Source organism: Sceloporus undulatus, chromosome 3 (genome assembly GCF_019175285.1).
Source record: "Sceloporus undulatus isolate JIND9_A2432 ecotype Alabama chromosome 3, SceUnd_v1.1, whole genome shotgun sequence".
NCBI lineage: Eukaryota > Metazoa > Chordata > Lepidosauria > Squamata > Phrynosomatidae > Sceloporus > Sceloporus undulatus.
Genome location: NC_056524.1, coordinates 89,254,982 through 89,268,870, shown reverse-complemented (window position 1 = coordinate 89,268,870; position 13,889 = coordinate 89,254,982). Strand labels below are relative to the sequence as shown.

Genomic DNA, 13,889 nt, shown 5'->3' with positions numbered 1-13,889 from the left:
TTGAGTTCCCTTTGCAGCAGAAAGTACAGTAAACACATTGTACTTAAAAAGTGTTGTCAAGTGATGCCCCCCCCCCCTTTTTCTCAGGCCTGGGGGTTGTAGTATTCTCAATAATAATAATATATTTATATTTCCTGCCTCTCCCTGCGGATTGAGGTGGGATTAATGTCTAGATCAAGAGAAGTAAAAGTGCCACTGTATTCTGCTTTGGTCAGGCCCCACCTAGAATATTGTGTCCAGTTCTGGGCGCCACAATTCAGAAAGAAACTGGAGCGTGTCCAAAGGAGGGCGACAAAAATGGTGAAGGGTCTGGAAACCATGCCCTATGAGGAACGACTTAGGGAGCTAGGGATGTTTAGCCTGGAGAAAAGAAGGTTAAGAGGTGATATGATCGCCCTGTTTAAATATTTGAAGGGATGTCATATTGAAGAGGGAGCAAGCTTGTTTTCTGCTGCTCCAGAGAACAGGACTCGGAACAATGGATGCAAGCTACAGGAAAAGAGATTCCACCTGAACATTAGGAGGAACTTCCTGACAGTAAGGGCTGTTCAACAGTGGAATGCACTCCCTCGGAGGGTGATAGAGTCTCCTTCCTTGGAGGTCTTTAAACAGAGGCTGGATGGCCATCTGTCAGGGATGCTTTGATTTGGATTTCCTGCATGGCAGGGGGTTGGACTGGATGGCCCTAGTGGTCTCTTCCAACTCTATGATTCTATGATTCTACAACAGAATCAAATAACAATGAAATAATAAGAATTTATATCAAACCCCAATCCCTCCCAATAAAAGTCCACATTAAAATTCCAACAAGAACACAATTTAAAATGATCAAAGTGGAGAGGACCATTAAGGTGGATGTGGGTATCCTTCGTGAGATAAGTTTGGGAGGGCCTGCCGGAAAGACGTCTAAGGTGGTGATAATACAGATCTCTTCTGGCAGGTCATTCCACAGTTTTGGAGTCCTCTGGAATGTTGTCACTAAACTAGTTTTTTGTGACTGTAATAAATCTTACCCAGAGGATCTGAGAGTGCAGGGCGGATTATGGATAATTACATAATACCTCCACTGCATCCCTAGGCCTTAGCAGCACTGCAAAATTTAAGCTAGTTGTAAGGTTATCTAATTTCTTGGTGGTAGGGATATACTACAATCTGTTGTTGAAGGCCCACTCTTAATTTTTTATGCCCATATTTCTGATGCTTCTGCGCCCCATGTTTCCTCTCTTACGAGTGTTTATGGTGTTCAGTGGACCCTTGTTATATGCTGGGGTTTGGTTCCAAGATCTCCTGTGGATAACAAAATCCATGGATCCTCAAGTCCCATCAAATATAATGAGATAGCAAAATGGTGTCCCTTATAAAAAATGGAAAATCAAGGTTTGATATTTGAAATGTATACTTTTTTTGAACATTTTCAAACCGTGGATGCTTGAATCCATGTATTAAATATCCGTGTATAAGAAGGGCCGACTGTACTTTTTTCTGTTTCATCAGAGCTCAAAAGCTTCAAGAATCAAAAAATAAAACTGTTGAAGAAGCACTTCATCATCGGGAGATGGCTGTGAAGAATATTGAGGAGACTTATGACCAGAAGCTCAAGAATGAACTCCTCAAGTAATTATTTTGCCATTTTCTTTCAGGAGATGTATATAATATGTGCATAGATAAGCAGTCCCATTGTAAAGATAGATGACACATTTTCAAGAATGGAAGATTCTATGGAATATTTTTATATACTGGGGAAGGCCTGAAAATGGAAGTGATGCATGAAGTTAGAATGTTTGTAGCTCTTATATGATGGTATAAACAGTGTAATAGAAAAACCAAGTCAATTGATGGCTTTTGTTCACTCTGCTAATTATCTGAAACTCTGCTAGAGGTGGCACACTGTTCTTAGTTTTTTATTAATTTTTAAAGTACTGTAATTTTATTGTTAAATACGAAACCTTCCTTATTTTTACACCTTTTGCATGCTGTCCTATAATATAAAATTTTCTGGGCAACTTACAGTAATGTACAGTAAAGAGGTTTAAAAAGCAAAACCACATATCAGAAACATGCTTACAACAACAGAAAACAAACTTTTAGCAATCTAGAACTGAACACAGATTTTGGTGTAAAGAGGCCCAACTACCCAAGTTGTTTAAAAGGCATGGGAAAAAAAAAGTTATTTACTTGGTACGCGAAACACCACAAAGATGGTGTCAGGTGGCTTACTCTACTGCATTAGAGCAGGTGTTGTCACCCAAGATGAAGCCACTATGAGTCTCCTTTGTGCTGTAAGATCTATACGTGGTTGAAGTTGGCAGTGTTCTGTTTGACACCATTGCATTAACATACATCAGTTAAATCTACATTGCCCAAAATATTGTGGGATAAAGTTGTTGTTCTTGTTGTTTTATCTTTTTGATTTTAATATACGTCCACAGAAGAAAATAGTATTCCATTTTTAAAAAATAGATTTTTTTAAAGTATGGGAAATTGCATTTACTCTTTTACTTTTGTTGCAGTTCTTTTTTCTAAACTGGTGCTACAGTAAAAAATATTTTGCACCTTCATAGTGTTTGTATCTTGTGTAGAACAAGTGGTAACAATGTCAATTAAATCAATTTCCATTGTAACAACAGAATGTGGAAAAGTCAAAGCTCTGTGTGTGTGTGTGTGTGTGTGTGAATACTTATTACTGGTTTTGTGTATATTAAACTATACACTGTTGCAATAAAGAAAGAGGTTTTTTTTCTAAAGCCTAGAGGATTCCTGCATTGAGAAGTTGGTATAGTTACTTGCTCTGATTGACAGCTAAGTCAGACAGTTAACATTTAAATGCATTTTAATGAACTGGCAGCACTTTGAAACTTTTGTTTCTAGATATCAGCTTGAACTAAAAGAAGAATACCTACTAAGAACTAAGAAGGTTACTGAAGATGAAAGAAAACATAAGGGTAATCTACATTTTTATAAGTAAACAGATGTTTGACATCCATGTATTATTTCAGAGAATATCTAAAGCTTCCTCTTTTTTTCTTTTTCTGACCAGAAAAAGCAGTGCTTTTACATGAAGAGACCATTTCTCTTAATTCAAAAAAGCAAGAATTTCAACAAGCTGTATCACGTGTGAAAGAGCTTGAGGTAAATGAAATTAAAATGTCTCACTGCTTTCACAATTAAGTTCAATAAACTGTACAGTATAAAGTTATCTTGGAAGTTTAATAAGTTATAATGTCTTGTTTATATATTTCCAGCTGGAACTAGATTCAGTCAAAGCTGAAATTTTATTATTAAGTAAGCAAAATCAGTTGTTGACAGAAAAACTGAAAGGCTGCTCAGATTATCCAACACTAAAAGAGGAGAAAATGGAGTTTCAAGTGCACAATAAGCTACTTAAGCAACAGTTGGAGGAGGCACACAATGAAAACCTGCAACTCAGAAACAGTTAGTATAAATATTACATGTTGAATGGATATACCAGCAAGGATTTTCATAGGTAGTAAATGTATAATGTGTCGAACTCTCCTCTGTGTGTATATGCAACTGAGGGTGGGTGATTTTCTTGCATTTATATCATCAGCACCTTTTTCTGTGGAAAGTGTTTCCCATGAGACATTAAAAACTGATTTAATCTTGGGCCAAGAGTAAAATATTACACGAAAAGAACATGAATTTGAATATGCTTGTATTGGGTATTTGGTACTGGAGAGGACAGCATGTTTGTGCAAAGATGAAATGTACACTTTTCCTGAATTGTTGACCCAGGTCATGGGAAATGTGAATTTAAATCTTGATTTTTTCCCCAGATCTTCTCAGTTCACTTTAGCAAATCCCTATGACTTTAGTTCTTATTTGGTTACTGTGGGCTTTCCTTGGAAATGTTTTTGAGCAACTTTTGTTGGGCCACAACCCCCTTGTGGCCAGAAGTCCCACCCCTTCTTCCAGCCAGCGGCCTCCCTGATTGGTTGGGAGGTCAGGAAGGGGAGGCCGCCAGCCAGAAGAAGCGACATGGCTTCTGGCTGCAAAAGCTGCTGGAAGCCCCATGGGTGATGGCAGCAGGCCAGAGAAGGCCTGGCCGACGAGGAGGAGGAGGCATGAGCCCCAACCTGGTGACCCCCGAGAAAAACTGCTTGGAAACCGCTGTTTTAGAGGAATAAAATATGTTTATCATGACAGCTAGTGAAAGACTATTACATAATGTTACAGGCTGCACTGATTTGGCAGAACTGAAGTACCTGAAGTTGGAATGCCTACTGAGTATAGACATGTGCTAGTTCCAGGCCTGCAGCTAACCTAATTACAGTGCACCCTTTTTTTATGTGGGGGATCCATTCCAGACCCCCCCCTCCCGCATAAAAGAAATAACATGTATGCTTGAGCCCCATTACAAGTAATGGGGCTCGTGCTTGCAGTGGCAGCGGTGTGTGCGTGCCATGGGCGCACGCACCATTTTTTCTTTCAGCGCACACCACCACTCCTTCTGGCACTGCTTTCAGCATATGCTGAAAGCAGCATGTAATGCACCCACGTATGATGTGGGCGCACTGTATAAACAAAATAACAAAGGGAGAAATAGTTTGAAAAACAATGTAAACAAATGGCTGGTTTATAGCAAATTATACTGTAACAGATTACTAATACTGGATTGCTGATTCAATCAGATAGAAGGCAACCAAGAACCATGTGTGTTACATCACAGAGTAAAAAAATTTTTAGCCTGATTTGATGAGAATAGTGTTTATATTTGTAAAGAGAAGTAAAGATCTCTAATCTGATTGGCTAGACAGAGGCTAGGGAGGATATAAAACCAAGGTTTTTTTTTTAGCAGCGAGCTACCAGGTTTTGCTCTTGGCAAAATTGTCATCCTGTTGGTGGCAGCTGCACAAAGCAGTAGCTGTTAACTTGCACTTCAAGTGGTTTGCTTTATTCATTTCTTGATACATTACTTATACAGTACCCAAGCAAATGCTGGTATAGAAATAGATATAGTGGGCCCTTGATATCTACTGGGATTTGATTCCAGGACTACTATGGATACCGAAATCCGTGGGTACTCAAGTCCCAATAAATACAATGGTGCAGCAAAATGGCATCCCTTATACAAAATGGCAAAATCTAAGTTTGCTTTTTGGAATTTATATATTTTGAAAATATGTTCAAGCTGTGGATAGTTGAATCTGTGGATAAGGAACTGGTGAATATGGAGGGCCAATTGTATAAATATACATTTTGTGAGGGGGATTGTAACTCTGTGCCATCAGTTCTAAAGAGGTGAAAGCTTTGATATGAACTGTACCTAGACTCAATAAAGCCTATGTTAGATGTCATGTTGGAAACAGTGTATTTATCTATGGTTCAAAACACGTACAAAAAAATCTAGTTTGAGACCACTTTATTTCTGCAGTGTGTTTTGGACCTATGTTAACTATGGTTCAAAATACACTGCAGAAATAATACAGTTTCAGACTGCTCTAAGTGCCCTGGCTCAAGGCTGGGGAATCCTGAGAACTGTAGTTTGTTGTGGCACCAGAACTCACTGACAGAGAAGGCTAAATGTCTCACAAAACAACAGTTCCTAGAATTCCCTAGCATTGAGCCAGGGCAGTTTAAGCAGTCTCAAACTGGATTATTTTTGCTGTGTGTTTTGGACCTATGTTGCAAGAATTAATATTAATTGTAAAGCTGAAACTTACTCTCCTGCTATATTTCCTGATAAACCAAGGGAGCTCAGGTGGCCAGTATGTCAAATAAAATCCAATCAGACACAGACTGATAAGCATAAGTCAAAAACTTTCAATCTTCTAAAAATACAAGGATGGAGGTACCATGCCTGTGTTAATATATGTTTTGCATTTTATATAGAAATAAATGGTTATTTAACTGGGGATGTAAAATTAAGGTAGAGGGATTTAAGGTTACTTACTCATATGCTCTTATACAAACATACCTCAGTGAACAAAGCCTTTTTATGCCTGGCTAGTTCCCACTTTTCTTCTTTGACCATTATCTGTCGGGATTTTTTTTTAGTAGCATCAGCTTTGGGGAAATGGTGAAGAAGGGCTGGAAAAACAGACTTTTTTAGTGCCAGGTTGCAGTAAATAATACAGTAAATCTTGTGTGGGAAGGAATCGGCCCTAGCTGATTTTATGACAGTTGTGTGTGACTATTACAGCAGTCAGAGTAAACAGCAGCTGCCCCTAGAGCATGCACGAACAGCAAAAGGGGAGAGAGAGCACATAATCCTTCCCCAGTGGGTCAAAAACATGTTGATCTATAAGCTTGGAATGGAAATTATAAGAAAAGTAGAGGCTGGAGAAGGAAAAAGTCATCTCTGGATGAATTTTGGAAAAAACATTGAAGGGGCTTTGAAAGGGTCAAAATATTTTTACTTTATTCAAGGCTTATGTCACTTGGTGGTTTCATTTCACATGTGCAAATTGTTAGTTTTGGATGAAAGTTTGCTGAAATATGTTGAACTGCTCTTCCTTTTTTTCTGTTAAAAGAATAATGCTCAAGGAACATATCTACTTTGTCAACTGAGGTATACCTGCAAAATGTTTTCAGGTTTCACTGGCCAGTACTGACATACTAGAGTGTTTTGTTCCTTGGGGATAATTGACACTATGGCAGAGTAATTTATAAAAATTTCCAGTGAGAGCCTGCTAAGGGAACTTCCTAAAATCTGCTTGCATCCCAACTCTATCCTCTCTGCAGTGGTCTGTTGTGTTAAAGCATCCTTGGAACCCATGCTGAACTGTATAAAGCCCATGTTGTAGTTGTTCTATGATTGCTAAATAAAATCTTATCCATCTTAGCCCTAGTAAATGCTATAAAGGAAACCTGACAATTAAGAAAACATGCACACTTTTTCAGTTTCAGCATGCCGGGGGACTGTTTATATTTACCGTATATACTCGACTGTAAGTCAACTTCATGTATAAGTTCAGGGCAGGTTTTGGGGCTAAAATTATGGATTTTGATATGACCTGTGGATAAGTTGAGAGTAAAGCTTAAGGGCATGTAATAAAGGATCTAACGGATGAAGCAAAGAAAAATGATGCAAATGAACTTAGAAAATTCCATCAGGAATAATTGCTTGTGCTCCCCCTAAAGGCTGCTGCTTCTTTTAGGTGCTCCCAGGGTGGACTATGCTCTTCCCTTTGTCTGCTCTACCCAGAGAAGGGGATAGTTCCTTTTTAAAAAAAAATTAAAAGTTAAAGTACAGTACATATATTGACCCATAGATAACGCTGACCCAGGTTTTATGAGTCAATTTTTTTTACTAAAGTTTCTAGACTTATACATGAGTATATACAGTAGATATTCTTCTGCCAGCATATCTGTACATATATACAACACAGAAACTCAGACTTAAATATTATAAGGTATTTTTTTTTAAAATAAAGAATTTATAGTCCTCTCCTTTTACAGAGTTCAGTCAGCCATCATCTGAATATGTGATCCTTCACACAGAGTTAAAAAGAGTAGAGCATGCTAGAAAACGTGAACAAGAGGAGTCTGAAACTCACAAGCAGCTTTTGGAAAAGCAGTTACAAAATGAGGTAAATTCTACAATTGTGTGGATGTCTATACTAGTCCTTATATAAACTTTATCAAAGAAGCCTTTACTGTGAGCCAGCATGGCATAATGGTTTTGAGTGTTGGGACTATGGCTCTGGAGACCAGGGCTCAAATCCTGGCCTGGATGTGGAAACCCACTGGATGACCTTGGACAAGTCATACTTTCTCAGCCTCAGGGGCTGGCAGTGGCAAACCTCATCTGAAGAAACTTGCCAAGAAAACCCCATGTTAGGTTCAGCTTAGGGTCTCTATAAGTCTGAAAGGACTTGAAGGCACACAACAAAAAACAACAACATATAAACTTTGTCAAATAACTTTTTACTGTATTCCATAAAAATGTAATTTAAGTATAAACCTATCCACCCTAGTTTCTCAATCTAAAATAGAGGCTAAAATAATATAATAAATTATCTGAATAGTCTTTTCTGATAAAGGAAATGAGCAGACTTCATACTAGTATTGGCTGCTGATTTCAGACCTCTGCATGTAGCACTGTACAAATGGTTGTAGTTGTATATTTCTAGAGTACTGATCAGATCCTTGAAAGTGTGGACAACTGAGCTTTAATAAACATAAGAAGACTGGAAATTTGTGCTCATGGTCTTTATCTTTCTTGCTGGTGATTCAGAACTCTTAATCAGCAGTGCTGTCTTTAGACAACAAAGTAGCAGCATGTGAACAATCCATAGCTTTGTGCTATTGGAATAAGAGCTTGCATAACTTACTTGCATAACTTTTAAAAATAAGTGCTCTGAACAATAATGATGTAGATTAAGTAGTTTTCCCTTGTGTTAAAAACAGCTTTTCAAATCTTCCTAGGTGGATCATTGTTTACAGTTGAAGTCTCAGCTGTCAGAATATGAAAATACTATCAGGAAGCTAAAGGCACAAATGGAAGACTTGAAGTTACAAGTGAAGCAAACACAGACAGGTAAAAAGGTCTCTTTTCTTTTCATCTCACTCCCCCATCCTAACTCGATGCAATTTTATTTGCAAAAAACACAATCATTTGAATGTTCAAATTTAGGGCCTTCAGGCAAATATGTGTTTTAAAATTCAGTGTAATTTTATTTAAGCATCTATTTCAGTATTTCAGTAAAATATAATTAATGTATAGACATTATAGTTATCTTCAGCTTTCATTAATTGTGTGCGAAGATAAAGTATCTGATATTTTGAATAGTTCATTTAAATCATAATAATGAAGAAATGTCTTCAATATGAAGGCAATACAGGTTGACCTCAGTTAACAAAGTAGATGTATTTCTGTGCATTACTTCTTCACCAAAAATTTTGCTACCCTGGCCAGAAATAACATGGATAGAGTAGGGATAGGTTCCTGCACCACCAAAAAAAAAAGACAGCCGTTTAACATATAGCAAATATTTTATCTAGAACTAACAATATACACATGTGAAATGAAACAACCAGGTCAGATAAATCTGGCAACAGTAAACAAAAACATTTTGAACTTTCTAAAGACTACTTGAAAGTCTCTTCCAAACTGTATCCAGGGATGACACATTTTTTCACCAAACTACACTTTCCCTATGATTTCAATTTGGATGTTGACGTTTACATATCTGTTGTTTTTTAACATGATGGGGGATAGCTGGTGAGGCAGGTTTATCTGTTTCCCCTTTTACTTTCTGTTTTGTACTTCCTGCATTTTGTTTTGTAGTTGCAGTACTTTCAACTTAATTGGAATATTTATTGCTTTGCTTTGTTGTTTGATCAGTGTGGCCTCTTAAGTTCTTTGCTGCTGGACTCCTGTAGGTTTCTGCGTAGCATAAATATGTTGAAGCATAATAGTAGGTTCATTTATCAAATGTGAGTTTAGTTTTTCTCATTAATAATATATTCAAATTAAAATTTAGAATCCAAATTAACTTTTCCAATTATTTTCTTTCTCTTTGTGTGAAATTCCTACCAATACAGTACTAGAAAATGAAGTGTACAGGAATCCTAAGCCATCCTTAGTTGATCGTTCCATCATTGATTTGATTGGTGATAAGACTGTTCCTCATGATATTTATGTAGATGGTGCTCTCCTGAATATGCATCCTTTGGCTGATATTATTAAAATGGGAAATGCTGTAACTCCCAGCCATCACCATCACATCCAAAGATCCAGTTCTTCACTGGATTCTGATTTAGAATTTGTGGCTAACACCAAAGCTAGGATAAAGGAATTGGAGAGAGAAGCTGAGCATTTAGAAGAAGCCTACAGAAACTATCAGCACAGAGCCATTCAAAACATTGTTGGGCCAGGGAAGACCCCATCCTCTTCACCTTTGCCAAATGATTTTACTGTGGTGTCTGGCCAAAGACGGGTTGCACAGGCTGATCTGTACTCCCAGGACTTGGCAGTTCACTGTCAAAAAAGTAAAAGCTATAACTGGACACCAAGAAATGGAGACTGCCTGAAAGTTAATTTGACCCCTCCACAAAAAAGAACTGTTGCTTCCAGGCGTTTGTCGTCTACTCCTGTTCCCAAAGCAAAGAGAAACATTAGTACCAAACTGTTTCCTGAAGGTAAGTACATTTTATGCTCATTCATATGCTACTTTGTCTGAGCAGCTGGACTTATTGATAGTTCTAATTTGAAAGTTAATACAATTTCTCTCTCTTCAAATGGCATGATTGTTCCTGGCATGCCTGTTACTGTTGGTATGCCTTTTACTATTCTGTGTATATGTTCTAATTCCTTAAACTGTTCTACTGTTTTTGGCTCATGTTGTGGGCCCAGTAGATAACGTATGAAGCTGTTATGTGATGTCAAACTTCAGAATACTATGAATAGGGCATGTCTGGAAGGAATAGTTTCATGTAAAAAGGGTTATATTAATTATTTTCACATTCTTCCAATTTAAGTGAGCTTAGAAGGTTATACAAGAGCCTGTGTATTCTGTAGAAGAGATGGGGAAAATTCTTTTAAAAAAGAAGTATACTGACATTAAACTTTCATACTGATCATTAACATTTTAAAATGATACTCAGTTTATTTAGAAAATTGAAATGCCTTAAGAATGCAGCACACATTCAATGTGAATGTCAGTCATGTAGTATATCACCAGCATCATATCACCTGGATATTCTGATTTTACAAGCTAAGCAGACTTGAACCTGATTGAGTGAGAGACTACCATGGCATATCAATGTGTTTATATCACACCTTTCCTGCAGAACTGGGATTCAAGGCAACTTACCAATTTAAAACTAATGGATATAGAAAACATATAGACATGAAAACATATTGAAATTTATTGTGTAAGTAATTAAGCAACATATAGAATTAAAAATAATTTGAAGCATACCCATTAAAAAGGCAAGCTCTAAAAACAGTAAGGTACACCATTAAAACCTTTTTCTTTTAAATAGTCAGTTCCCAATTGCGTATTGAAATTTTTTAAAAGATCCTTATCTGCCAGTGAAAGGCCAACAAAGTGGTTTTAGCCTAGTCTCCCTAAGAAAGGAACTCCAGAAGTAGTGGTTTTCATATTCTTGGCTACTGCAGAAACCAGAGTATCTGGGAGTACACAGAGGGTGCTCAGCACAGGCTGTTTCCGTATTTCCTGATCTGAATTTAGTTTCAATTTGTTCATCCTAAACCTATTGGTTATTGGCAATAGACAGAATTCCAGAGATCACCAGATAAGGCTAAGAAGGAACCCTACCTAAAGCATTAGGCAGCTTCTGTCAGTCGTAATTGATAATACTGGGCTCAATGGGTCTGGAGTCTGATTCACTGTAAGCCAGTTTCCTCTTCCTGGTATTAAGGCAGAGTGGGAAAGTTCAAGCTGTTTTGCAGTTCTGCCTCCTTGATTTTAGGGCCCCCAGATTTTACAGTTGTGCTTATAAAAGTCTTTAGAGAGTAAGATTGACCACTTGAATCAGTTTTGTAGGCAACATGATACTGGGCTAGGGGTGCTTTTTGCAAAATTGGGAATCAGAGGATATTACATCTAGTAATGAAGAAAAACCTTTAAGCCTAGAGGACCCTGAACAGTGAAATCACCAATTAGAGCATGGGTATGAAAAGTGAGGCCCACAGGCTACAAGTGATTCCCTGCCCTCATTTTGTGGCTTTAGGCCCCCCTTCCCCAAATCCACTCATTTTTTCAAACAAACAAACCTGGATTTTCAGCCAATTTTTCACCAGAAAGCTGTCCACAAATATGGCAGTTTTGTTCAAGCCCATGAGAACCCAAGACAAAACAAAACAAGCTAAAATTGCCTCCAAAGTACAAAAACTGGGAGTCTCCCAGGATTTATGAGGTAGCCCACAGGGAGGTGTAGGAGTAAAAATTGGATCCTGCCTACTGAACAGTGACCTGTCCCTGTTCTGGAGGTGCAGTTGTCCAGTGTTTGGCTAAGAAATGAGTGCCACAACCCTGGTACTGTATTGGATACCCATGTATTCAGGGTTTTGTAATTTATGTTCCAAAACACACTGCAGAAATAATCCAGTTTGGGGCCACTTTTACTGCCCTGCTCAGTGATAGGTAATCCTGAGAATTGTAGTTTATTGTGGCACCGGAGCTCTGACAGAGAAGGCTAAATGTTTCACAAAACTACAGTTCCCAGGTTTCCATAGCATTAAAATGGCCTCAAACTGGATTATTTCTGCAGTGTGTTTTGGATCTATGGTAGCATGTGAAGCATTATTGATTGTGAATAAATTGTTGCTTTCTGTTCTGCAGATCCCAGTGGCTCATCCCTTGCTGCTCCCCTTCAGAATGCTGATCAGCCTCTCTCCCCCATTCCAAGAACAGGCAGCTGCTTATCTCCTGAATCTGTTTCTAATATTTCTGCTTCCTCTTCACCAGCCCCTGGGGAAAAAAAGTTAAGGTAATAGTCAAATTGTTAGTTTTCATATTGTAATGAGTTGGTGTGGAACTATCAGCAGTGCCACCTAGTTTATTGTTAATAATTTGAGAAATCCCAGACCACACAAGAACCATTTTAGGGTTTGTTTGTTTTTCCCCTGTATGAACCATAATTCAGATTTGTAAGGACTGAAACTAGCATATGGAGAAACCAAAACATGGTGTCTTGCTACATGATCTGGAGCTGCCATTACACTGAGAGAGCAATAGGAATTCTTACTATTGGAGTATGTATATCTATTGGAGTATGTATATCCAATTGGAGTAACAAGGGATAACTGCCAGCTTCTCTAAGTAAGGGACAATGTATGTTTTCTTGGAAACAAGTTTGAATAGACAAAATTGTTAAAGATAACTCGATCAGAATCCTTTAAGATCAGTACACATACAAGTTAATTTTAATTTAGAAATCTAGGCAATGGTCTAAATTTATTTTTTACCAAACAAAACATTGCATTCAAATGAGTATTGTTGCTGGCGTAACATTTTCCCAACTTTCCATTGTCTAAAAGAAAGAGGACTTCATTGAGCGATCTCACTCTGCCTGTGAGCAAAGAGCGAGGTCTATAATATCCTATGGCTTCTTCGATATCCTACCAGAGACCATATGATTGTGTTCTAAATATATATAATACTTTTGTTTTTCTTTAATATGGCTTCTTACTGACATTGACTTATGCTTTAATATAGCTTATGACACTGGTGGCATTGTGATATACACTGTCTTGAAATTTGTGTGTGATGTTTTAAACAAAAGTAAACTTGCACTAAGTTATGACTCCTATAAACAAAGGCAAAACAAAGAGGCTTATTTTTCATAAGGCTTTCTTTGTGTTACTTACAATAGCATGAACAATTCCTTTGTTATGGTTTGCTTTATAGAACATTAGCTCAGTATTCCTAGCTAGTCTCAAGCAGGGTTTCTAACACAGATATAATTGCTTTCCTCTGCCTCCTTCATTTTTAGTGTTCATCATGAAAAAGTTGCAAATCAGAATTCTAATGACTCTGCAAATCCAGAGGAGCATTTGTACAAAGACACTGGAAATCATGACGCTGCTAGTGAAGGTAAGTCTTCACTGTATCTTTTGAAAGTAAACAACACAAAAATGAAGTCGAAGGCTTTCACGGCTGGCATCCATAGTTTTTTGTGGGCTATGAGGCTGTGTTCTAGAAGAGTTAATTTCTGCCGTTTTTCACCAGCTGTGGCTGGCATCTTCAGAGAATGCTGGCATGGAAGAGAGTGGGGTATATATGCTGTTGGTGGAGAGGAGGTGATTTGCATGTTAATCTGTGTATTGTTCTGTTGTTGAATGGCACGGTCTCAGGATGTCTATTTAATTAATGATCCGTTGTCTACTGGGAAACCCCCCTCATCCTGGGTGGTTTTCATTTGCATTTGCTGGGTTTTGATTTTGATGTTTTTCAGGA

General features: G+C 37.8%; 1 protein-coding gene across 6 annotated transcripts in view; it reads left to right on the top strand.

The window, feature by feature from the left end:
• Positions 1-13,889, top strand: part of OFD1 (OFD1 centriole and centriolar satellite protein) — a 37,098-nt gene that overhangs the window by 11,835 nt on the left and 11,374 nt on the right. For all 6 annotated transcript variants that reach the window (XM_042460828.1, XM_042460827.1, XM_042460829.1 and 3 more), the window contains exons 10-18: positions 1,495-1,614; positions 2,869-2,942; positions 3,038-3,129; positions 3,243-3,432; positions 7,420-7,550; positions 8,389-8,500; positions 9,508-10,104; positions 12,273-12,420; positions 13,426-13,526. In XM_042460828.1, the coding sequence (XP_042316762.1) occupies positions 1,495-1,614; positions 2,869-2,942; positions 3,038-3,129; positions 3,243-3,432; positions 7,420-7,550; positions 8,389-8,500; positions 9,508-10,104; positions 12,273-12,420; positions 13,426-13,526 (1,565 nt within the window). The remainder of the gene's footprint in view (positions 1-1,494; positions 1,615-2,868; positions 2,943-3,037; positions 3,130-3,242; positions 3,433-7,419; positions 7,551-8,388; positions 8,501-9,507; positions 10,105-12,272; positions 12,421-13,425; positions 13,527-13,889) is intronic.